We start from the raw sequence: 26355 nt of genomic DNA on the forward strand, positions 1-26355 counted from the left end.
GTTTTGTAAAGATGAGTATACTAGTTGTCCTGATTGGATCATCACATGTTGTACACATATACTGATATTCAACTCTACACCCCACAAATATATATAATCAATTATGTTTCAATCAAAAAAATAATAATAAAATGAAACCTTGAGGTCCCTTCTAGCTTTAAATCACTAAGATTCCTTCTAGCTTTAAAATGCCATGATTTTAAGTATCTAACATAACTTTATTGTGTAGAAAAGTATGGTCTTTTATTAAGACCCATTTGTGGATATGACCCAAGGTATATGTTATTCAACATGACGAAAAACGCAATAATTCCTTGTCCTTATGGATGTCAGCAATAGTCTCTGAATTCTAGCAATTAGGTGATGTCTCATGGTGAATCTTTATTTTGGAGTAACTGAAAGGCTATCTGGCTTTTCCTCCTGCCCCTTAGCCACCTTCCTCTAGCCTGGATCCCATTTTAGGAAGAGAAAGAAAGCCAGCAGCCCCAGCGTTGCTGCTCACGCCTGCTCCTGCTCCTGCTCCTCGGCTTTTCTGCTCAGCTCTCTCCTGTCCTTGCTCAACAGCCAGTTGCTCTGAATTTGAAGGGGATTCCTTAGAGGCTGGGAGAGTAGGAAGGAGCAGAAGCAGTACTAAATGTCATCTGATGACTTAATTAGCAGAAGAGAAGCCAACTTCAATGGGTTGTTAGCCAGTATGGCCTGGCAGGCCCAGTGTGAACAGTTTGCCTGCAAGCAGCCAAGAGCTATGTTAGAATCACTCACTCCTGACGCCTCTTTCTTATTCAGCTCTGCGGGCTTCAGTGGTTCCACCACACGTGTTTCAGGACTTTTGTCTCCTCTTGCTTTGCAGATATGTAACATGCTGAATGCCCCTGCAGACGAATACTTCACATTTCAGGTAACTGTGCCCTTGGCCGGGCCTCACCTCTCAGGGCTGGGGTGGAGGGTGGATGCTTTCCCCTGCCCCATCCCCAGGGTCTGCCCTATGCTCAGGTGTGGCTGGCAGACACACGCAGGGCCCATGTCCCACTCACCCTGGCTGGGCCAGTGGCCACCAACTAGCAGATTCTTCAGGGAAGGAGAAGAGGATGGGGAGGAAAAGAAGTATCAGAGAGAAGAGGACAGGGGGCCCTGCCACTCCTCCACTCTCTCCCACTCCTGGTCGAGTGACAACAGCAGTGCTTGGCACACCACTGGTGCTCAGTAAATGTTCTTTGCATGAATGACTGGCTGGATACATCCTGTGGCCTGAATCCAGCCCTGGAGGTGGCTTTCTCAGCAGCCCTTCCCTGCAGCTTATTGCAACTGTTAAATCTTAAAGGTCCTTGGAGCCTTCTGTGCTGTTAGACATGGCTTTACCCTTCCTCTCCAGCATGCAGAGACCCACCTCCTGCAGAATCCACCTCCACTTGCCACCAAAGCCCCTGCGCCAGCCCTCCATATGCTGACCTAGCCAGCCTGCTTCTCCCCTCCCTCACGGCTTTCTGCTTGGACCTGGTGACAGGACTTGGGGGCTTATCCCCCCCCTTCCCAAGTCCATCTAGTCCACTGGAAGGGCCATCCTTTTGTCTCTGCCACCCCTTCCACACATGTCACCTCTGCCACCTCCCTCCTCACCTGTTACTTCTGCCACCTCCATTCACATGTCACACCCTCCCCACCTGTTATCTATGCCACCTCCCTCCCTACCTGTCATCCCCACCTGTCATCTCTGTCACTCCCTTCCATCTGACCCTTGGAGATAAACAGGCATTTGGTTCTGCAGTTTCTTCTCTTCTGCCTTCTGGCAGTTGTTGTTCTGTGTCCTGTGTTTAACAAACATCTGGTGAGAGCCCTAAGCCTGGTCAGGAATAGAGATTGCCCTCCCTGGAAGGCACAGTTAGTGTCTTTCTTTCTGTCATACACACAGAGCCCCATCTATTCCTGGATGGCAAAGCTGGCTTCCTGGGGTGTGACCGGTGCATCCCCAGCATTAGAGCAAACCATGCCCAGGGAGGCCCGTGCCACTGGCTCAGCTGCATACATCTGCCTGCATGTCCCTTTGCCTGCAGGCATGGAAATGTGCAAACACTCTCTGGTTGCATTTGCTCCAGCTCCTTCCTCCTTGCACCTGAAGCCTACTGTGACCATGCTGTGTCCAGCCCTGACCCCCGTGTTGCCAGGTCCAAGCAATTGGATGCCAGGAAAGAAGGCACAGGCAGGAAAAGAGGAACAATGATTTTTCTAAAGTGACTGAAACTCAAGAAGTCATCGTGGAAATAGGGAGTGGGAACAGAGCTAGTCCAGGAGAACCACAGCTGCTCTCTGAAGTTTGAAGGATCGGGCTTTCTCTTGTGCCATGCTGTGGTCACTGCAGGAGTAGCCACACAAGTTCTCTGATCATCTTGGCAGAGAGGAGGCCAGGGACCCCTGGGGCCTTGGGGAGTCCCCACTATGGGATAAACCTCAAGTCCATAGGGATTTCCCAGTTCTCCAGGAAACATCCGTGTGTTGCCCATGAAGACATGGCTTCTCAGATCTCCAGCTGTAGGAGATGTAACCACCCAGTGGCTGCTGTGCTCAGAAACCCATGGTCACATTTGTGCTACGGCCACACTCTCCATGGCCACTCACAGCCGGTAACTGAGTGTGGCAGGGACACTAAAGCAGGCCCATTCCTGAGAGACAGCTAGATGCCTCTGACTTACTTTGGCCCTAGGCATCCCCAACAGCCCTGCAGTGTGCCTAGAACTGCACCGTGTCTAAGGTGTTTCCAGCCAACCTTCTATCCTCCCTCTGTCCTTAGCCTGGGTCAGGACTGCATCTCGAGCCCATGACTCTCTCAGCCCCTAAGGCTCCCTCCATTTTCCCTCACAAGCACTGCCTGGGTTTCATCCACAGAGCAGACTCAGGATAGGGTGCCCATCTCCCCAAACCACCACCCTCCATTGTCTCTCTACCTGCTCATGCCCCCCCAATTCCCTTCTGCACCCGAGAAGTTTGAGGGAAAAGCCAATGATCTAAAATGAGCTTCTGCCAGAGAAAGGCTACAAAGGCAGCAGTTTCTCAGACTGCATTCCTTGGGGGCATGATGTATTAGTTTCCTATCGCTGTTGTAACAAATCACTGCTTGGTGACTTAAAACAACACAAATGTATTATCTTACTGTTATGGAAGTCAGAATTCTAAAATGGGTGATATTAGGCTAAAATCAAGGTGTTGGCAGGACTGTGTGTTTTTCTAGTGGCTCTAGGGAGAGAATCCATCTCCTTGCCTTTTCCAGCTTCTAGATGCTGCCCACATTCCTGGGCTTATGGCCCCTTCCGTCTTCAAAGCCAGCAATTATATTACTCTTAACCTTGCTTCTGTTTTCATATCTCCTTCTCTGATTCTGACTCCAACCTCTTTCCTAACTTTAAGGATCGTTGTAATTACATGGAGTCCACCTGGAAAATCCAGGATAACTTTACTATGTTAAAGTCAGCTGATTAGCAACCTTAATTCCATCTGCAACTTTAATTCCCTTTTGACTTGTAAGATAATATATAAGTATTTATAGATTCCAGGGATTAGGATGGGGACATCTGGGAGGAGGGGCATTGTTCTGCCTACCACAATGTTCTTTAAAGTGGACTAATAAAGTGAAGGTTATTTAATATTAATTAAAGTGATCCTAATTCACAGGGGAAAAGGTACACAGATTTTTCTCAGTTTTAAGTTTTTGTCCTATTAATTTTTCTTAAATCTTAGGTTCTTTTATCACATTTCTGTCAACAAGCTCTAATTAATGGCAAAATGCATTAATATAAACAGGCAGCAAGTGAATATTTGCTAAAATACTGAGAAGCAGTCAGTGAAGCTTAGTTTGGAAGCTGTAAAGAAATATACATTAGTACTTATGGTTGTGAAGTTATTTTGCACGCATATTTCTTGCTATTGATTTTTTCCCTAATCTGTGTGATGGTGTTTGAGAACACTGTGTGCTGTATCTTTTTTCTAAGGCTTTGACCATTGGGACACATAAATTCAGGTTTGGATTCTCTGCTTTTCATTCCAACTATAAAGACTGGGAATAAGTAAGAAACAAGTTACTTGACTTACTTGTTTACATAATAAACAATTGTTTATTGAGTACCTTGATATGCTCAGCACTGTTTCATCACTTAGGTGAAATTTAAGTTTATGAAATTATCCCTGCTCTTTGGTAAGTTTAAAATTATTTTCAGAGACAAAAATCAACAATTCTAAGCACTTAGGACATATTTATATGCTAAATTGTGTGGTCCAGGCTCTAAGGGATGTTGGAATTCAAAAAAAGAAAAGTTATATAGAGATTAGAAAAGTTGGAGAAGGCTTCCTAGGAGAAACTTAACATGGACCAAAACTTAACATGGACCTCTCAGGGTGACTAAATAAGCCAAAGGGAGGCTTAAAGAACACATTCTAATGTGGTGTGTTGAGTGCGTGGCTGCCTTTGCCTTAGCTACATACTGTTACACAACTGTTGCATGTGTTACACGACAGTAGTTACTCTGGGGGAAACTGGGTGAAGGGTACATGGAAGCTCTTTCTACATTTCTTTTGCAACATCCTCTAAGTCTATAATCATTTCAAAGTAAAAAGGTTTTCAAAGTAACCAAAGTTCTCTTATTGTTTGTAGAAAGGACCTGTGGATGAAACTGGCTGGGTCATTAAGAATGTCTTATCCCTGCCTATCGTCAACAAGAAAGAAGACATTGTAGGAGTAGCTACGTTTTACAACAGGAAGGATGGAAAACCTTTTGACGAGCATGATGAATCCATTACTGAGGTAAGTGCAATAATAAATTAATGGAAGTAAATGAAACTTGCTAAATAATGGAATATGGATGCATACTTCTCTATGATTCTGGAATGGTATTTTGAAGGGCAATTAAGACCCGAGTCACACATGATCATAATCAATACATTGTTATGTCATTTCTGTTTCCTGACTTATGAATTGCAACATTTTTTTTTAACCAAAGTATAAAATTTTAGCTTAACCAAAATTCTTTACAATACTAGGAAAATGGGAAAGATTTCTACCTCTTCCTGCCTCTTGTCCCTTCTGTTCCCTCTCATCCTTATTCTCCTCCCCAGCCCTCTACTTTTCAGGTCCTGCTTTATTCTAGTGGTATTTGCAATCTCTCTCCTCTAATAAAGTCTTCATGGTGCATAGTGCACTTTGAAAAGCGAGGGCTTAGCCAATTTTATTGTCTGGGGCTGATTATTTTAGTACATCTTTTCTTAGATTAAAATAAGGAACTGGGTTGTCGATGGTGGATGGGAGGCTGACGGAAGGAATGCATGCAGATGGTGGCCTCCAATCAGTTTTTCTTTAACTTTAGAGAATCTGAATCACCTCTTATACATTTCAGACTCTCACACAATTTCTTGGATGGTCGCTTTTAAATACTGACACCTACGAGAAAATGAATAAGCTAGAAAACAGAAAGGACATTGCTCAGGAAATGCTCATGAACCACACCAAAGCCACTCCTGATGAGATTAAGTCTATTTTGGTAAGTGGGGACATTATGTCCTGTGGACATTAGGTGGTATATAGCTTCTGGAAATCACCTAATTACCCAGGGGTCTGACAAATGAGAATAGGCTTAGTTCTGGACTAGTGAAGGGGACATGGAGAGGGAGGGGCTTGAGGAGGACCTTAATGGCCCCATGACACAAGCCCTAAGTGGGTGTATAGGCTGCGTAGTTGGAATAGCACTTTGTTAGAAATAGCTCTTGGGTCTGTAGGAGCTGAAGCAGTGACATCTACACTCAAGTGTGTTATCAGGATAAAAATATTTCCAGGAAGAGAAATGTATCAGTCAGCTATTGCCAACTAATGCTGCACCAGCACCAGCACATACATGTCAGTGGCATGTGGTAATAAGCATCTATCTCTCACTCATGCATTTGTGGGTTGACCAGGCTTTGATTGAACTTGGCTGGACTTGGCTGTGGTTTTGGTTTGCTCTATGTGTCCCTCATCCTTTCTGGACCAGCAGCTACCTGATCGATGTTGTTCTCACAGTGATTCCAGAAGCACCAAAGAGCAAGCACAACTGTGCCAGCATACCTCAAGCCTTTGCCCACATCACATTCACTAAAATTCTCACTGGCCAAAGCAAGTCACATGACCAAGACCAACATCACAATGATGCGGGAGCAAATGGATTCTAGCTGACAGTGTTCTAATCACCACGACAGGAAGGGGAAATGTCACATGCTCACCATCTCTTTTCCTTTTATTTCCCTAGCTTTTAGAATGCGTGTGTAGGTGTAGTTTTGCTGGGATGGTTTTTTGTTCTGTTTTGTTTTTTGGTTTTGCTGGGTAGTTTGAGAGTTAAGAGGAATTTGATTTAAGAGTTTGAGATGTTAAAGATGAGAAGGTCTAGAGGGAGAATAAAGGGAAATTGCTATAAGCTAATAGAAAAGCAGATGTAAGTTGCTCATTTTTCTCTTTCATTCTCACCTACATACAAACAACCCACACCTCTTCTTTTTTAAGACAGCTACTCTTACATTTTTGAGGAATAGAGAAATTATTATATAAGATTATTTCCTGAGTAAAAATCTTCATAATCAGGTGCTGTAGGTTTTCTTTGTGTCTAGAATGTATCTTTGTCATAGAAGTCATCAGAGCATGTTTTAAGTATATCTTAACTGATTTTAATAGCAGAGGAATCAAGTCTTCCTAGGAATTTCACATCTCAATTGCTTTTACATTTTAGAAATTTAAAGAGAAGTTAAATGTAGATACGATTGAAGACTGTGAAGAAAAACAACTTGTCAAAATTTTGGTAAGTGTTTTCCTTCTATCCTGAATGCCTTTCATAAAATATATTAGGACGTGCTTTCTCGTTTTTCAAGTAAATGAGTTTCCTCTTCCCTGACACCTTTCAAGGCTAAAAAGAAAGGAGATTTATTCTAGAGACTGATCTTCTGATTCCCTGCTTTTCTCCATCTTTGTCCCCTACAGTTCAGTGCACACAGATAGCTGAGAATCACCACTGCACTGTCCTACTGTGAAGGGACTTCAGGCACGCTATCTAGGGATATCATGGCTTTGGATGTGTCCAGTCTACTGTTAAACCCACTCAATAAGTTCTTAATTTCAGAAATTCTCTTTTTCAGATCTAGAATGTATATTTAATTCTTTCTTTAAGGCTCCAGCTCTGTTAAAATGTTCCATTTTTAAAATCTACTTTGACTATCTTCTATTTTTAAAAATTTATTTGTCATAATTATTTTATTTTATTTTATTTTATTTATTTATTTTTTTTGTCGTTTTCGTGACCGGCACTCAGCCAGTGAGTGCACCGGTCATTCCTATATAGGATCCGAACCTGCGGCGGGAGCGTCGCCGCCCTCCCAGCGCAGCACTCTACCGAGTGCGCCACGGGCTCGGCCCGTCATAATTATTTTAAAGTAACCATCTCAATACCTGAATCGCCTATAGGTCTGGCTCTACTATCTTTTTTTATACTTAGGTTTCAGTTATTTGATCCTGTTTTAAGGCATGCTTTATGATATTTTAATTAAAAACCAGATATTGTGGATAAAAACTTGTAGGGGCTCTGAGTGGTATTATCATTCTGCAAAGAGGGTTAGATTTTCTGCTGGCAGATGAAGAGAGTTGGTTTTAGATTTTGTTAGGGACAGTCTTTTTCAGTCTGCTCTTACTACTAGGGTGGAACCCTATTTCTAGCATGTGACTTTTCTGGGATCCCATGAGATCCTGGGATATTTACCAAGACCCCCAGACCTTGAATTCCGTCTGATTGAAATTGAAATAACATCCCATTTAACCCCCTCACTAATGGCTGCACTCTGTTTTCTACTGCCCCTTTACGATCTGTGGTGTAAGTGTTCTTTCTAAACTAAGACACATTGACTGTTTCACCTTCCCCCTTCCCATCTTTCATGGGCTCTGTCCTTCCATAGAGCTGTTGACCTTTGACCCTTTTTGAGGGCTCAGTTCCCACCCTACACATTTTCAGGTCACCTGAGCCTCTCCCTCCTCCCGCTTTCCTTGGCTCCTCCTCTGGACACCATCCTTGCACACCTGGCCCAGAAGACGACCCTTCCTTCTCCTCACCTGCCTTCAATGATAAGCATCTTTTTGTAAAAGAAAACTTTAGTTGATATCCGTAACATTAGAAATTCTCTATGTCGGTATTAGAGAAGAAAAGACCTTATGTTGCAGAAGCAGTAAAATGAGCAAAGAACCAGTAGACTTATCCAAAACAGCCTATTTTCAATGTAAAACCTACTCTGGGGTAATGTCAAATCATTGCTGCATAAAACTTAGGAACTTAAACAAATACATATTTCAGAAGAGTTCTCCAAAATTATCCTGGTATCATTTCCCATAATTTTTTGTCCATCTCCACTTGCCCTGATTCTTTCTCCAGGTGTGCACTTTGATTTTAGGTTCCTAGAAGGCCCAGGACTCTTTTCTAGGGGTACCCACAGCTCTGTGTCTCTGTGCTGGGAAGGACTGGAGTATTGATGCAGATGCACCGACTCAGGCAGTGGAGTGACACAAGCCAGCTTCCTACCTTTCTCCTGCTGTCTAGGACATCTCAGTCACTCACAGAGGCCCTGCAGCTAACATTTACAGACCATGGAAGATTTGGAGAGGATTTCCTAGAGAAGTGCCTCATTTACTCATCCTTTATTCAATACTTTCTCACTCATTCAGTAATTATTGAGACATACTGTAATATAAGGAACGATGTTCGATGCTGAGGGCAACAGGTATTATGATCTGGTTCAAGAAGCCCCCTGGGTATTAGGGAGACAAAAATACAAGCAATGCCACCAGCCTGCATGGACGGGTTCACAGGGCCTGGGAAGGCCAAGGGTGTCATTTAAGTCTCAGAAGATGATACAATCACAGAGTTGATACCTGTGGCGCTGAGGCTTGAAGGAAAAGTGGGCATCAGCCAAGCAGTGATTGATGATGGGGGATGAGAGACGGCTGGAGATGGGAACTGGAAGCCAGGACAGGACAGACACAATGTAGCAGGTTGCCTTGGGGAAACCAAAGACAGCTGGGTGTGGCTGGAGATTCAGCAGAGGAGAAGGCAGCCTGCTGGGCTTGGCAAAGAGGCAGGATAAGAGCATGACCAGCCAGGCACCCCGGGACCCAGAAAGTCACTTGATCAGATGTTCATGGGGACCCTCTGGGAGCAGATGGAGCTAGCCGGGCTGGAGGCAGTAAGCCTGGAGTAGGACACTTGATAGGCAAGTGGGGCATCAGCAGCTTCCTCCTCCTCTCCGTAGGCCTCCACTGTGTGATCCCTGCAAAGAGCAGCAAGTCAGCCCCAGGGAGCCAGATTCCTACTCCTCAGACGAGCAGGAAACCTTTATTGTTACCGGTCTCTCTGTATTACTGTTGTTCTTCAAAACCTGTGCTTTCTGCATTAGAGTATTATTTTATTGGTTTGCCTGTGACTGCGTTTGGGGTCTGGGGTTCATAATTGTGATAACATCTTACTTTGTTTCCTGCTGAAATGCACATTTACACTTTAGTGTGACTGGTTCTTCAATGCATTAAAAAATATTTTCACATGTTATCTTTAAGCAACACTCTGAGAACGGTAGGGCAGAGACACTCTCCAGCAGGGAGCTGTGTGGACTGGGGCACCCTCCACCCCACAACTCTCTTGTCCTCTTACTGTTATTTTAAAAGATGAGTTTATTGTCTGTCGTGCCCCATTAGAATGTATGTTTCAGTCACTGTCTGCTTCATTCATTGCTTTATCCATAATGCCTAGAGCACATATAGGTACGAATAAATATTTGTGAATGAATAAATAATAAATGAATGAACAAAAATGAAGGGCCTACCTGGGCAAGGACTCTGGAATGGTTTGGAGAGAGAAAGAGTGTGAAGGGGAGAGGGACTAGGAAATGGAGGAGGGAGAGAAGAGGTTTTCTTCAGTGTTCCTCTAGCCATGAATGGAATATTCCTCTCATTTTCTTTTACAGATGTAAATGAAATTGAGATTGCTTTTTAGTTAAAACAGCAAAGACAAAAATGTTGTTATTACCATCCCATTTCACAGATGAGAACACTGAGGCTTGTTCCGGTGTATAGGTGTATCTAATCAGAACCCAGAAGTGAACACCAGTCTCCTGACTCCAAGCTATTGCTCTGCAGGAGAACACATCTCTGACTGAAGTGACCAGTCTGAGAGTGGCAGTGGTGAGCAGCGACTTCAGGGGACACTGGAATCCCAGTGAGGAGAGGGGCAAGAGGGGCCAGCCTGGCCTCAGAGCTAGGGGACCAGAAACATGATTTTGCTTAAAAATAGCCATATATGATTTAGTGTTGAAATTTGTATAAATAGAGCGTGAACCTTCCCCTGAAAAACCTTAAACTTGCTGAGGGACGTGACGTGCCTTTCCCTCCTTTTGTGTCCTCCTCAGCACAGTCTTGAGGACACACTACACACTCAGTAAGTACCCACTGAACTGAATTGCTCCTGCAGGGCCATCTGGTAGACCCACATAGCCCACATAGCTGTTGTTAATTCCTGCCTCTTGGCGCTTTCTCTCCCCCTGCAGAATCGTCGCCTCCCTTGCTTCTACCAACTCAGCTGCATACACACTCCTCCAGAATCTCTCCTCATTTAATTCCCCCAGCCCGTCCTCTGACATTCAGTTTTTCCCACAGCACTGCTATGACCTCTGATTATTCTAAGCTCTCACCTTTCACTGATCCGTATTTTATAACCATTTCAATAAATTAAGTTCCTTAAGGGCAAGATCCATATTTTTATTTCCCAGGTCATGTCAATGCTTATGTGCCCAATTCACTGTTTTTTCACATACTCTTGAATCCTAATGAGATGTGGGTTAAATGAATTGTCTGTACACTGTGGGGCATTCATTCATTTATTCATTCAATAAACATTTCTTGGGCACCTTCGTGGGACAGGCACTGTAGGTTCTGGGATATGGCAGCAAATAAGAGCATGATCCCTGCCCCTGAGGAGCTCACAGTCTGCTGGGAAACTGTCACTGAGAATAGAAGTGAGCAATCGCCTCTGTTTACTGGATATATCTTGAATAGAAAAAAAGAGAAGTCGAGTTTTGAAAATAGGTAAGGCTGCTGAAACTAAACATTTTATTTTGCATCGTAGAAAGAGAACAGTCACTAGAGTTGTATTTGGAATTAAGTCCTGTCACTTAGAAAGTTTTTAAAATATAGCAGAGTCTCAGTGTCACCACCTGTAAAAAGAGGATAATTGTGTAGGTTTGTTGTGAGGATAATCTATGCAAACTGCATAACCCAGTGCCAGGCACACAATGGCTCAGTGAATTGCATGTGGTATTCTTTTATCGTATTTTTTTGTTTTATACCCAATATTGGATATGTGAGCATAAAGGGAAAAATATGAATGTAATCTGAAATAATATGTCTTTGTTTCAACAGAAAGAGGACTTGCCAGACCCAAAGGCAGCAGAACTGTATGAATTCCGCTTCAGTGACTTCCCCAGTACAGAGCACGAATTGATTAAATGTGGATTACGACTGTTTTTTGAAATAAATGTGGTGGAGAAATTCAAAGTACCCGTAGAGGTCAGACGGTGTTTAATTTGAAATACTGTGTGATTCTGTCGCTGTACTTCACGGATGCTTTCTGTGGCTCAAAAGATTAACTCAGTTTGGATTTTAAATTATTATTAACTTTGTAAATACATGAGCTTAAACCCTGTAAACAGGACCAACACATCTTTTTAGATAAGATTGTCACAGACCTTCTAACCTTTAGCATTCTATTCCAAAGTCTAAACGGTGTTGTCTTCTTTTGGTAACAGGTTCTTACCAGGTGGATGTACACCGTGAGGAAAGGCTACCGCTCTGTCACTTACCACAACTGGCGGCATGGATTCAACGTGGGCCAGACCATGTTTACTTTGCTGATGGTAGGTGCAGAGTGCTGTAAATCATCGTAAATCTGGAAACTTCCCACTAGAGCATGGTGAGAAATGGATATGGCCCCTCATTTGAGATCAGTAATTTTGAAATTCATAGGTACAATCCCACAAACCCAAGATTCTGCAGATGACCCCAGGGAACATGGGTATCCCTGGGCACCTGGTTGAGTTATCACTCAGGCCTTCACACACTTGCCTTCTTAAAAGAAATTTCAGTCACCTGCTAGATGTTGTAATTGCCCGGAAGGCTACAACACGCACAGAAATAAAGCCAACTTGTTCTGAAAACACGGTGGGTCCCCTTCTCCACTGCAGGCAGACCTTGCTGCACTTGGTGTAGAGGTACAGTAACCAAGTAAGTATATATATATATTTTTTTATTTTATTTTATTTTTAGACAGGAAGACTAAAGAAATACTATACGGATCTTGAAGCCTTTGCCATGCTTGCTGCTGCTTTCTGCCATGACATTGACCACAGAGGCACCAACAATTTGTACCAGATGAAGTAAGTGAACACGTGCTCAATGTTGACACGGGCTGGTGGATGTTTGGAGATGACTAGGGGGAGAAGGAAACTTTTGCTGTGCCTTAGCCTGATCAATCTTTCTTCACCACATTTGGGGACCTCAGGACCATGTTGTGTTCCCTCCCAAGCTCCAGCCCCCATGACCAGCTGCTCTATCCCCCTTTCCTTTCTGTTTCCATTTCCAAATGCGCCTCTGCCTCATTGGTATACGCCTTCACTCTTTCTGTATTGTATGGACATATGTGTGATCTCTAAACAGCTAAGATTATGGCATATCCTTTTCCACCTAGGTCCACATCTCCATTAGCAAGGCTGCATGGGTCTTCTATTCTGGAGAGGCACCACCTGGAGTACAGTAAGACTCTACTGCAGGATGAGGTATGAGAGTCCCTCTCGGGGGCAGCTCACGAGCTCTGGATCAAAGCACTAACCCACAGAAAATGCTTGGAAAGAGGGCAGCCTTGAGTTATGGCAGTTGATAGAAATTGCCATAGTGCAGGAGTTTTTGAGTCACCAAGTTGGAAGTAGCTGAAACAGAGGAGAAACGAGCCATGGAGAGCCACAGAATGTCTGTGGGTCTATGGGGAAGAAGAAGATGCTTATGGTGGACCTGAAAGGGCTCTGTGCACCCTAAAGCATATACAAATGTGAAGGGAAAGGAGCTGCAGGGTCAGGGATTTTCTTATTCATTCCTGGGGCATACACTGTAGGCATGGTCCGTACCTATGAGAAGTCGGGCTTTGGCAGTGGAGGTAGGTGTGAATCAGGATATAAGAGAGTATGGAACAGCTGCCACCAGAGAGGCGCTGAGTAATGCTCTGAGAGCTCCTGAGGGAGAGAACACGTCCATGGGGGGTGGGGGGAGAAGGGGTAGGATCAAAGATGGCTTCACGCAGGAAGTGGCTTTGAGCCCCTTAAATTCACAAGGATTTGCACATATTGTGTGGTAAGCTTCCATAGGAGGTAGTCATTTCTCCCTTCATCAACTTTATTTAGGGGGTATATAGGCATGTGGAAGTGCTGTGCAAGTAATCTAATCACACTTCCTTAAGAAAGTTCCAAGCCAAAAACGATTAAAATGAGTCATTATGAGACTGAGGGGAACGTCGTTTTGTCATGGGCAGAGAACTTGTTTAGAATCACACGCTCCTTAGGATACACAAGGCCTCTGGAGAGTGGGGTTTTTCTCAGTTTCGGTCATAATCTTTTGGTAAAGGCTCAGGGAGGGAATATATGGAAATAGGTCCAACTTTAGAGATAATGCTAAATTCCTCTAGGTAATGAAAAGCCAAGATGTCCACATAAGTCAATCAGGGAAATCTCATAAGGCAGAGTGACTGGGCAGAAAAGTGGGAAAAGAAGAAAACAACTTGAGTGGTTTCATTAGTCTGTGATCAGTGCAGCGCCCCGTGCCAATTCCAGCCCAAACCTGCTGTGGCATTTCTAGCCCTGCAGCACTCTTGGCAAAGCACTAACCTGGTATGACTCCATTTGGTGGTTCTCAGACATGAATACCCAGACCAGCAGCTTCAGAATCATCAATTTAACTGGGCAGGGATGAGCAGGCTATTAAAAGTGCAGATCCCAGGCCCCAATTCCCAGTTACTGACCAGGGTCTCGAGAGTTGGGACCTGGGAATCTGCATTTTGACTCAGACCTCTATTAATTCTGATATGCAGACAGAACCTCTTCCTGCAGCAGAATTCATAGCATAGACAGTATCTGTTCTATGACAATGAAGAGAAGGAGTAGAACTGAAAGTAATTCAGGAAGGGAAGAGTAAATTATTACCTAACCGGTTATGAGTCTTTCTTTGTTTTGCTGGTTGGGACAATCTTTGGTTTCTGAGTAAGAATTATCTGTATAACATGCTGTTTATATATTACCACAGTGAGGAAATGTCAAATATAATAAATATGTCACTTAATTATACATTTACATACTAAAGAAAATATATTTTAAAAACTGCAACCAAACATCTAAATGCTTACTGTTGGAAGTCTCCTAGCATGTTCTGTGGTTTTCCTTCTGGGATTTGACAGTTTGTAATAGTGTTACGGTTTTCCATCTTAATTTTTTTATGTTATTTACTTTGCCGTCTGGACTGGCTTTGATGGCTATATAAAGACTTATTATTCTTTCTAAAAAGGAATATTGCATCTCGGTAATCCATATCATCTTTGCAAGGACCTTTCTACAGTACTATTCAGCCTGTTAATTGCAGACTTTTAAAGCCTTGTCGATAGAGTCGCTAGGCAATGTGGTCACACAGAGCTTGTTTATGAGCAGTCAAACTGAACGCTAAACAATGAAATTTTTAAGCATTGGATATTCTTTTTCCATTTTAGGCAGACAATGTAGTTCTTTTACTTTTTTATTCTATAAAGAAAATAAACACATTAAAATTTTTAATTTTTTTAAATGAGGGAAATCCTTGGGATTTATCCAGGAAATTTGGCATTTGTGGGCATTATTCAGACATTTGGTTTCTCATATTATAAGGCTTTGAACTGAAATGTTCTTATCTCCCAATAGACTTGGTAGAGTTGGACTCACTGCTTTGAGGAACAGAATTGCCTATATTCTAACCCAGATAGAAATCAACCCTTTCACCTGAATAAACAGGTGGTAACTTTGTTATCCAAATCTGTAGGAGTATAAATTTTAATACTAAAACACATTGTAGAAATGACAAAATAAATTGCTCCGCATAAATAGCAGAACCCTGTTATTATTCAAAACGTCTCTTGACAAAGCGTATGATCATTTTTACTTATGCTTTTCCACATCAACCCCATCAGCATGTCCCATTTTATAAAAAGAAGTAGTGAAAAAGAAATTAAATACCTTGTGTACAGCAAGGCGAGAACATGTGGGTGATATTCTCATGTGGGTGTCACAGGCACCACGTGGACAATTAGAACTGCCCGTGCTTTCTCTGGCCTCAACTCATCTGAGAGCCCCAATCAGAATGAATTAAAGCCATTTCTACCTGTTTTGGTGTCCTACATGGAATTCATCTGTTTATTGCTATTTTAATAGTCAGGAGAGAACAAAAATAGATTCTTTCTGTGAGCAAGTGAAATCAGCAGAGCAAGTCGGGGCGTCTGGGAAGGGGCTGGGCAATAGGCCCCCTCTCTTGTTCTGCTGCACCTGTCTCTACATAATATTTTCAGCACAATGCTCAGGAAAACAAATGAATATTGAATTCTTATGAATTTTGTAAATTAATGACTTAATCCCCCTCCCCTGTCCCCTCTCCCCCTCCCTGCCATCTGCTCCACAACTTCTTACAAGGTAAAAAAAATCATAACAATAAACGAATATATTAAAAGAGAAAAAAAAATAAATTAATGATTAATCATTCTTGTAAAAATTACATATGCCCACTATACAAATTTATACAGTAGGGAATATTTCAAAGACATTTTTTAAAAAATACTCCTTCAAATCTTACCACCCAGAAATAGATATTTCATTAACATTTGAAGAATGTTATTGCAGTCACCCTGTGAATATATGCAGGCAGCATGGAGGGACTCAGTTTCTGAAAAATGGGATCAGGCTAGCCAAGCTAGTTTTTAAAGTCGGAGTTATGTTTTTTAATTAACTTCATTGAAGTATCTTATATTCATAGCAAACTGCATCTCTTTAAAGTGTACAATTCTATGAGTTTCTACAGTTTTATACACCTGGGAAACCACCACCACAATCAAGATACAGAATATTCTCTAACCCCAAACCATCGCTAGTACCCCTTCTCAGTCCATCCCGCTCTCCAGTCCCGGCACTAGGCAACCACTGAAATGTTTTCAGTTGCTAGAAATCTAGAGACTTGCATTTTCTAGACTTTATGTAAGTGCTCATACAATAAGTACTCTTTTGTGCTGGCTTCTTTCATGCAGAATAATAATTTTGAGATTTCTCTATGTTGTGGTATATATCAATGATTCATTTCTTTTCATTGCAGAGTTTCTGTTTATCTTAAATTATAGGTTTTAAATTTACTTTTACTTTAACTTAACAGAAGAAACATTTTTGAAATGGAAGGAACTGCAGAACTTCACGATTGTATCTTATCACAAAAGATGTTAGTTCTTAAAGAGTCCTCTGAAATGAGTAACAAATGACTGTGAAAAATTATGAAAAACTACAGCTGAGCATTTGATGTTTGACGTTTTAAAGCTGTTATGTGTTAACCTTACAGTATCTATTAACTCCCTGCTATAAAATATGAAGCAATTAGGATACCTATACTTTTTCTCACATCTTTACCTCTGTTTTATAAGGTATTTATTATCATTAGCATTTTTTTTTACTGTTATCAATATTTATAAAATTTATGTTTTGCTCTGTAATTCCCATATAGTTTTTTTGTTTTTATTTGGCGGCTGGACGGTAGGGGGACCAAACCCTTGACCTTGGTGTTGTAATACTGAGTTCTAACCGGTTGAGAACCGGCCAGCCCTACGATTATTTATTCTTACTTCAACTTTTAAGTGAGTCTAATACTTACCGAACCTTTGCATTTCCATACGGATTTTAGAGTCATTTTGTCAGTTTACAAACACACATACAAGAACTTGTTGGTATTTTGGTTGGAATTGCTCTGAGTCCTTAGATTATTTTGTGTTCTATGGTCTTTATGGTTTTATGCTTGTTCCCTTTTGAAAATTCTCATCTCTGAATGGAGCCAACTGTCTGCTGAAGAATACTGTGGGGAAAGGGCAGGGATGAGCTGGGGAAATCCTCCGCGTCTAATCTGTTGTCTCAGACACTCTCTCACCAATTCCATTCTTTTGTCCAGGGAACACACCTCTTTGATTTTTGTTTTTTTCCAGAAGCTGGTAAAGTTCATATTGAGTAAAGCCCGTGAAGCTCTGGGCTCTTCGTTTTGGGATGTGGCTGTTGCTGCCTGCCTTCCCTCCTTCACTGCTTGCTGCCTGTGCCACTCTCTTTGGCCTAGGAGACTACCTAGCAGGAGTCAGTGTATCAGCACAGCTTTCCCAGCAACTCTTCCTCTGCTGCTCTGCAGTGTCAAACTGGGTCTCGGAGGGATGTCCTTGCTTCTCCTGTGTGCTGGCCACAGCCTGAGACCTCTTGTTCTAATGAAAGGGTCACTGGGTCTGCTTTTACTTACTTTCAACAAACAAAAAAACCCCAACTTTGTGTGTGTGTGTGTGTGTGTGTGTGTGTGTATGTTTAATCCCCAATTTATTCCAAAAAGGATTGAATGGAGCTTCCAAAAATACATACTAATATGGCATTAAAGAAAAAAAATGAAGGCTGATGAAAAAAAGTTTTAAATGCGATGAAGCATGGTAAAGGCCATGCATACCCAAAACACGTACAATGAGGAGCAAATATTTGTTAGATATGGGCCCCAAGTTTGACCAAGAGCTTTCTAGCAACTAATACAAAACAGAAACAGCATCTTTTATATGTATTTATAGCCATAATTTAAAAAGAAACCAATCAGAAGCTCTTCTTTTAAGAACCTCAGGTGTGAAAGAAACAAAAGAAAAGGTATAAAAGAATGTAGAATTGAGAAAGGATTCTTCAAATTCAAAATAATTTAACATTTATTTGTACATATTTGTGGGGTACAGTGTGTTATTTTTTCTTTTTAAAGATGACCGGTAAGGGGATCTTAACCCTTGACTTGGTGTTGTCAGCACCACGCTCTTCCAAGTGAGCTAACCGGCCATCCCTATATAGGATCTGAACCCGTGGCCTTGGTGTTCTCCCAAGTGAGCCACTGGCCGGTCCTCAGTGTGTTGTTTTGATACTTGCATATACTGGAGAGTGATTCACTTAGGGTAGACCACGTAGTTTTGTACCCGGTAGTCCCCTCTGTCCCGGCCTCTGCTTCTATGAGAACCACTTCTTTTTTTTTTTTTTTTTTTTTTCGTGACCAGCACTCTTCCAGTGAGTGCACCGGTCATTCCTATATAGGATCTGAACCCGCGGCGCAAGCGTCGCCGCTCTCCCAGCGCAGCACTCTACCGAGTGCGCCACAGGCTCGGCCCCACTTCTTTTTTTTAGATGCCACATATGAACTGAGATCATGCAGTGTTTGTCTTTGGTGCCTGACTTACTTCACTAAACATTTCCAGTTCTATCCGTGTTGCTACAAATGATAGGATATCATTTTTAAAAATAGCTGAATAGTATTCCATTGTGTGTACATACCAGTTTTCTTTAGCCATTCATGTGTTGATTGACATTAGGAGACTTGTACATGTTTTTAGATGAAAGTGAAAATGAGTGAGAAGAAAAAAATATGAGTGAAATTCAGGTAAATTGTGTTTTATACAAAGGACGCAGTGCCAAAGAGTTGAATATAAACACTTTTTCTTAATTATACCAAATTTTTAAAACCCAGTATCTATTTGTTTGTAAAGTAAAAGAACTTTCGATAATCCATCGACTTTAATACAGCTGTTTTATTATTTTGCTTGAAAAAAGGTATAACTTACATGGAGTACAACAGCAGTATCATATTTATTTCTATCCCTCTTTTTTTTTTTTTTTTCCTTTTCCTTTTTTTTTTTTTTTTTAATTTTATTTTGTCGATAAACATTATGGCTGATTATTGCTCCCCATCACCAAAACCTCCCTCCCTTCTCCCTCCCCCCTCCCCCCCAACAATGTCCTTTCTGTTTGCTTGTCATATCAACTTCAAATAATTGTGGTTGTTATATCTTCTCCTCCCCCCGTTTGTGTGTGTGTGTGTGTGTGTGTGTGAATTTATATATTAATTTTTAGCTCCCACCAATAAGAGAACATGTGGTATTTCTCTTTCTGTGCCTGACTTGTTTCACTTAATATAATTCTCTCAAGGTCCATCCATGTTGTTGCAAATGGCAGTATTTCATTCGTTTTTATAGCTGAGTAGTATTCCATATCCCTCTCTTTATATACAGCTTTTTCTGTCACACCCATGTACTTACCAAATAACAACTGGTGTTCAGGTTTACAACTATAAGCAACATGTGCTAAAATAATTGGTGTAAAATAAATATTTATTTATTTGCTCAATGCTTGTAGATTATGTACTCTGTATAATCTGACGCCTGGTAAAGACAAGGAAGGCTCTGTCTTTGAATTCAGCAGTCTGTTTCGTTTTTTAAAATGATTTCATGTGCTACAAATATTAATTTGTCTAAAAGTTTAAGACATTTTCACACATTCTCCACCCCCTGCTCCTACTATTTTTCCTAGTACAGCAATGAAGGTTGGCTTTACATGTTATTAAATCTGCAAAGTGTGTGTCTAAGTCATGTAATACACATTATTTTTGGCAATGTATATCATTGAACAAATAAAGGCATGATTCGTTGATGAAAATATGCCACTGGATCACTACCAGTGCAAAGGCAAGGCCTGCAGATTAAGTGGAATTAAAATGACAAATGCCCCACTTAATTTCTCCTTCCCCGGCCAATCCAGACCCGGTTGAAATTAACTTGTATCCAGAAGATTTGGTTCAGAGATTCTGGATAGATATGCCCCATGAACTCCTGTGAACTGTCCCAAGTAAGAAATTGATTTTGACACAGACAATCTTTTTGTTGATTGTAATTTGGAGTATTCAACAGCCCTTGCTTCATTCTACCAATTTAAAAAGGCTAACTATAGTTGCTATGGTGAATTCATTATTTTAGCAAAACAAATCATAGCTTTCCTTTATATTACTTATATATGCTTTGTATAATACCATTTTTCTTGTCCTAGAAGATGTTCTAAAAAGCCTTAAGGGCTGGCCAGTTAGCTCAGTTGGTTACAGTGTGGTGCTGATAACACCAAGGTCCAGAGTTCAATCCCTCTACAGCCAGCTGCCAAAACAAACAAACAAACAAAAAGATGACTTAAGTGAAGATTTGTATAGTCCATAGTATAGTGTCTAAAACTTGAGGAGTTGTTGTTCAATGATTGCTTTCTAATATTTCAATCTCCTGGAATAACTGAGAGCCATATTTGGTCTTCAGTTTGCAATTTTATTTTAACCTAGAGCTAGCCTCAAAACTTTACGTAACAATAAAAATAATACAGCAATAACTAAATTTTATAGCAAATTGCAGTTTTGAAATGCATTCTCAGTTCATTTTATTCAACATTCCACAAATGTTTACTGAGCATAGACAAAGTACTAGGCAGGTAGGCAGGGCAGCTGTTATTTATCTCCATTTGAGAAAACATATACTCAAGATGTTAAGTGAAATATCCAGGATTATACAACTACCAAGTGGTGAAACCAGGAACTGAACCTGGGCACCTTGTTGAGAGGTAGTGTAGTGCAGAGATTAAGAGCACAGACTGTAGCCATGCTGCTTTGGTCTACATACAAGTTTTGTCACATGCTAGCTGTTTAACCTTGAGCAAGTTACTTAACCTCTCTGTGCTATGGTTTGTTGTGAGGGGATTAGAGCATTCATACAGCACTTAGAACCTGTAAGAACTAAGTAAATGTTTGCTATTATTATTTGGTGCTTAGTTCAGTATTCTTTCCACATTATGCTACCTCTATCTGTACAAAGGTTAATAGGCTATATCCTCTTTCTTTCCTGTGGGATTTTTCTCTATTTTGTAACTTTCAACTTCATTTGGCAGAACTACGATACATCTGTCTTCTGGCCTGTATAACTAAAATGGTCTATTTGGAATATCAGAGCTTTTAAAACAACTCTCAGCTTTCTCCTTTCATTTTCTAGAACACTAAGAAATGAAGTTGATCCATATGTGAAGAAATTATTAATGAGAAACCCTTTGAAGAAAAGTCTAGTTAAATCTTTGCAAAATATAATTGCAAGAAAACAGTTAAGGATAGCATGAGAGGATTTCATTATTTTTCCTACATATACATGAGTACTAGGGTAATTTTCAGTTTCTGAAAGACCAATGGTTTCTCTGATCACTCTGAAATTACCTGGTGGATAATGCAACATGTCTAACAATTGGACATCTCCCAGAAATTATTTATTTGTTAAAGTTTCTCAAGTAATGCAAGCAAATTTTTAAGCTATTTTTTATTGATGGAAGTTATTTTTTTTTCCTGGAAGGAAACACTTTTATTTATTCTGAAATCTTAAAGATCGATTACTTGAACATTTGCTAACAGTATCTACTTTTATAGTTTAAATTAAATTATCTTACTCAAAGTACAATAGAGGGGTTTATCTAATCCATGAGTTAAAAACTGAAAGCAAATAAAGTGTCGAATGACCTAGATTTTCTTGTCATTAAGCATGGTTTGGTATGTCTGTTTGTTGAATTAAAGGCAAATTAATGATTGCACCTTTTTGTGAATTTTCATCCTACAGAGTTTAAACATTTTCCAGAATCTAAATAAGCGGCAGTTTGAAACAGTTATTCATTTGTTTGAGGTTGCAATAATAGCAACTGACCTGGCTTTATATTTCAAGTAAGTATATAACTCTGCACAACAGAATGCCCTTATACTCTGTGTGGTTCAAAAATTATCTGTTAAATTATCTGTGCCAAAAATTATCTGTTGCATTAAAGTTAGAAGGCATTTACTCACACATACACACACACGTTTGTTTTCCTTTTGGATTATCAATTAGAATACCCTCAAGATTGCTGCCTGACAGTGAATTTACTAGACATCTAGAAACACTTTAAAAACTAAAGCCCCTACTGTTACGTAGTTTGTTATCTGAAGAAGACTGTGTTGAAGAATATGCAGTGGAGTTTGTGCACTGAGGGAAGAGTCATGCCAAGAAACCTTACAAGGTGGCTTTTTGTCCTGGTGAATTCAAATTGGTCCAGAATCTGGTAATTAGTGTTTCAAGCTCACAATTTTGATCCTGCCTGGAAGCTGAACACAAAACTAAGTTATATGCCACAGAGTGCCAGTCCATTTACAATAATATTATGGCCAAGGAGACCAGACACTTCATGTATTTTCACATTTTTTTGTAAGCATAAAGTTACTTGGTGAAAATGGATTAGAACAAAGTAAACTAGGTAGAGAATCCAAATATTCAGTGACTTGGGCATTGTCAAATTATGCCTTTCTGATCCATCTCAATTAAAAAATTTAATTATTAAATAGCTCAAACATGAAGACAAATACTTAGAATAATATAATAAACATCCATATATGTATAACCCAGATTCAACAAATGCTAAATTTTGTTTTTTAATTTTTTAGATTTTTGTTTATGTTTTTTTTATCATTACACAATATAAACATTTTTTATGGCCCTTTACCAATTTCTCCTTAACCCTTTCTCCCCCACGCCCTTTCCCACCTCTGGTGGTCTCAGTTCTGTTCTCTCATTTTGAAAGTTCAAGGAATTATTGTGATTGTTGTATCTTTCTTTTTTTGTTTTTTTGTTTTTTGTTTTGTTTCATTTTTTTAATCACTTATGAGTGAGGACATGTGGTACTTCTCTTTCTGTGCCTGGCTTATTTCACTTAACATAATTTTCTACAAGTTCATCCATGTTGGTACGAATGGCAGAATTTCATTCCTTTTTATCACATTTTCCTTATCCTTTTGTAGGTCGATGGACATTTAAGTGGTTCCAACTCTCAGCTATGATAAATAGAGCTGCAATGAACATGGGAGTGCAGATATCTCTTCAGCATGATGATTTCCATTCCTTTGGGCACATACCCAGCAGTGAGATTGCTGGATCATATGGCGGTTCTATCTGTAGTTGTTTGAGGAACCTCCATACTGTTTTCCATAATGGCTGCACTAATTTACAGTCCCACCAACAGTGTAGGAGGGGTCCCCTTTCTCCACGTCCTCTCCAGCATTTTTAATTGTCTGTCTCTTTGACAGTAGCCAGTTTAACTGACAGGTGAGATGATAATCTCAACATGGTTTTTGATTGGCATTTCCCTGATGCTTAGTGATGTTAAACATTTTTTCATGTCTTTTGGCCATTTGTATATCTTCCTTTGAGAAATACCTATTAAGCACCTTTGCCCATTTTTTAATGGGGTTACTTGTTTTTTTACTAAGTTGTTTGAGTTCCTTTTATATTCTGGATATTATTAATCCCTTGTCAGATGCATAGTTTGTGAATATTTTCTCCCATTCTGTAGGTGGTCTTATGGCTCTGTTTACTTTTTCTTTTGCTGTGCAGAAGCTTTTTAGTTGGACATAATCCCAACACTAAATTTTGCCACACTTGCCCCAGATTATTTTTAAGGAGAAAAAAAGATTAGTGATGAAATTGAGGCATTCCGTCTCTACCCTGCTGTGAAAATCCCTTCTCTTCTCCCTCAAAAATATTACCATCTGATGATGATGTGCATTCATCTTTTCCATCCATGTTTTGTATGGTAATAAGTGTGTTTTAAATTTTTCCATAAATGGTATCAAACTGTACATACCTTTCTGCAACTTGCTTTTTTCACGCAACATTATGTTTTAAAGATTTACTCTTTGTAATAAATGGAGATCCATTTCATGCCTTTTAACTGTACAGAGTATTCACCTGTTGAGTACATCACAATTAATTTACCTATTCCTCTATTCAGGGACGTTTAGATTGTTTCCAGTTTTTCATCATTGCCTACAGTGCTACACTGTATATCCTTATACATGTAGGAGAGTTTCTCTCACGTACACACGTGGAAATGGGAACGCTATAGGGTTTGCGTATCTTCAGTTTTATACCACATTGCAAAACTGCACTCCTGAGTAGTTGTGCCAATTTACACTCCCACCAGCAGTATTCAAGGGTTCCTGTTATCTTGCATCTGGAATACCTTTGATCTGGGCACATTTAAAATTTATTTTGCTAATCTAATGAGTGTGAGATGGTATTTTATTACTCAAATTTGTATCTTCTTGATGACCAGTGAGAGCGAGCATCCATATATTTTGGGATCTAATTTTTTGTTGGTTATATGTGTCGTGATATCACAGTCTGTGGCCTTTCTGTTTATGATCTCTTTTCTCATAAGTAACTTTTAATGTATTCAAACTTACCTGGTTTTCCCCCCTCTATGGTTTGTGCTTTTTCTGATTTAAGCCCTTTCTATGCCAAAGTTTTATAGCCATTCCCTGTTCTCTTATCACTTGGCCCCTTAGACTTTTCTATGTGCTTTACATCCCTATGCAAAGTGGGAACACAAAATCTGAAAACTGTATTTAAGATATCTTTCCTCTCTGTTTTTATATGCTAAAACTGTTGCACAGTTATATCTTTTCTAGGAAGAGAACCATGTTTCAAAAGATTGTTGATGCCTGTGCACAAATGAAAACTGAAGAAGAGGCCGTCAAGTATGTAACCACTGATACAACCAAAAAAGAGATTATCATGTGGGTAGTTAGAATCTTATTTCTCTTTTGGCAAAAATAACTTATTTTGTATTTCTTTCTATTTTAACAATTTTCGTTTTCTTCCTAAGGGCAATGATGATGACTGCGTGTGACTTGTCTGCTATAACCAAGCCCTGGGAGGTACAAAGTCAGGTGAGTCCAGTTACGTTTTCTTTTCTGTCACACTCTCAGATACTGTGTAGATCCCGTGTAAAAGTCCACATAAAGATCACTGGCAACCTCAGAATTCTATTCTGACAAATTACAAACATCGGTAAGACAAAAGGTTACTTGATCATGCCCCAAAATAAGGTAAATAGAGGGGCCTTTGGCATGAAAATGCTTTCTCAAAAGAATTCCTTATCATTGAACAGGCTGTAAAAAAAATTATGTAAAATTATGTACAGAATGTCTGAGTTTTTTAATAGAGGAGGTAAGTCAGGCCAAGACCAGGATGAATTATTAGTGCTTTCCTCTATCAAGGGTGGTTTTGTACATACAATCTCTTCTTCAATGTGCTGTCAGTTATTAGAAGGCACTGGCTGAGTTCACGTTTGAAGTTGCTTTCCCCTACATGGGGAGCGAGAGGGGTTAGGTGCTAGTTTACCACTTGCTTTCTCACTAACTGGATGAAAGAAACTTCTTTTCTTTCAATAACTTCCAGGGAAAACTCTAAGCAGAGAGAAGCCAGAATTAACTGGGTTCAACTATAAATGTAGATTGTATTTGTAAAGACAGAATAACTGGAACCCATTGTAGGGGAGGAAAAAATAGCTTTTTCTCACCCATCCTTGGTTCACGGCTGAGGCCCCTACAGCAAAAGACGAATTAACATGAGATAAGCATTCAGATGTATTAAAATTTTACATGACATGAAGGAAATCAAAACCCTAAGAAACAGTTAAACGTGTATTTTTATGTTAGGTTTGATGAAGAAGTGGATAGCCATGAAGAAATAGGATTGGCCAAAAGGGGTGTGGTCTAAGGGTAATAAACTGGGGAAATAGCAAGGCCTGTTTGTTCAGGTTCTGCCTGGCACCTGTCTTGGCTCCTTTCCTCCAGGAACAGGGAGGGCACCTCTTGAATGAGGGTCTCATGACCTGCTTCAGGGGAAGGTCAGAAAATCCTTCCTAGGGTTTATGATCTGCTTTAGGGGAGAAGGGCTGAGGGGAATGTGAGAGTAATTTTCCCAAATTTCTTTAGTTTCGAATATTTGGAAGTAGCTTGTCCTGAACTCCATCACTATCAAGTCCAAAACCAAATACCAACCCTCTTTCCATCTTGACATGCCTGCTCTTCCTCCTACATTCCTTATCCATGCCATCACCCAAGCCAGAAACCTGGGGTCTTGCTTGAACTTATCTCCTCCATTTCCAAATCATTCTGTCACCCTTGCCATTGCCTCGGTCCAGACTTCTGTCAGAACTGTGGTGACAGCCTCCTCATTGATCTCCTCTCATCATTAACTCCCCCACCCACCTTCTGACCTGCTGCTGGGATGTTTATAAACAGAGCTCTGCTCAGCCACTCCACCACTTCAAAGTCTCTAAACTCCCATTGAC

At 40.5% G+C, this 26355-nt stretch overlaps 1 protein-coding gene across 1 annotated transcript in view; it reads left to right on the top strand.

Moving 5' to 3' along the window:
• PDE6C (phosphodiesterase 6C) overlaps window positions 1-26355 on the top strand; it is a 44367-nt gene that overhangs the window by 14101 nt on the left and 3911 nt on the right. Inside the window, exons 8-18 of the mRNA XM_063102725.1 lie at window positions 851-898; window positions 4640-4789; window positions 5379-5522; window positions 6738-6806; window positions 11453-11599; window positions 11839-11946; window positions 12356-12465; window positions 12777-12864; window positions 21810-21910; window positions 24686-24793; window positions 24883-24946. Coding sequence (XP_062958795.1) covers window positions 851-898; window positions 4640-4789; window positions 5379-5522; window positions 6738-6806; window positions 11453-11599; window positions 11839-11946; window positions 12356-12465; window positions 12777-12864; window positions 21810-21910; window positions 24686-24793; window positions 24883-24946 — 1137 coding nt within the window. The remainder of the gene's footprint in view (window positions 1-850; window positions 899-4639; window positions 4790-5378; window positions 5523-6737; window positions 6807-11452; window positions 11600-11838; window positions 11947-12355; window positions 12466-12776; window positions 12865-21809; window positions 21911-24685; window positions 24794-24882; window positions 24947-26355) is intronic.

Source organism: Cynocephalus volans, chromosome 7, assembly GCF_027409185.1.
Source record: "Cynocephalus volans isolate mCynVol1 chromosome 7, mCynVol1.pri, whole genome shotgun sequence".
Lineage (NCBI taxonomy): Eukaryota > Metazoa > Chordata > Mammalia > Dermoptera > Cynocephalidae > Cynocephalus > Cynocephalus volans.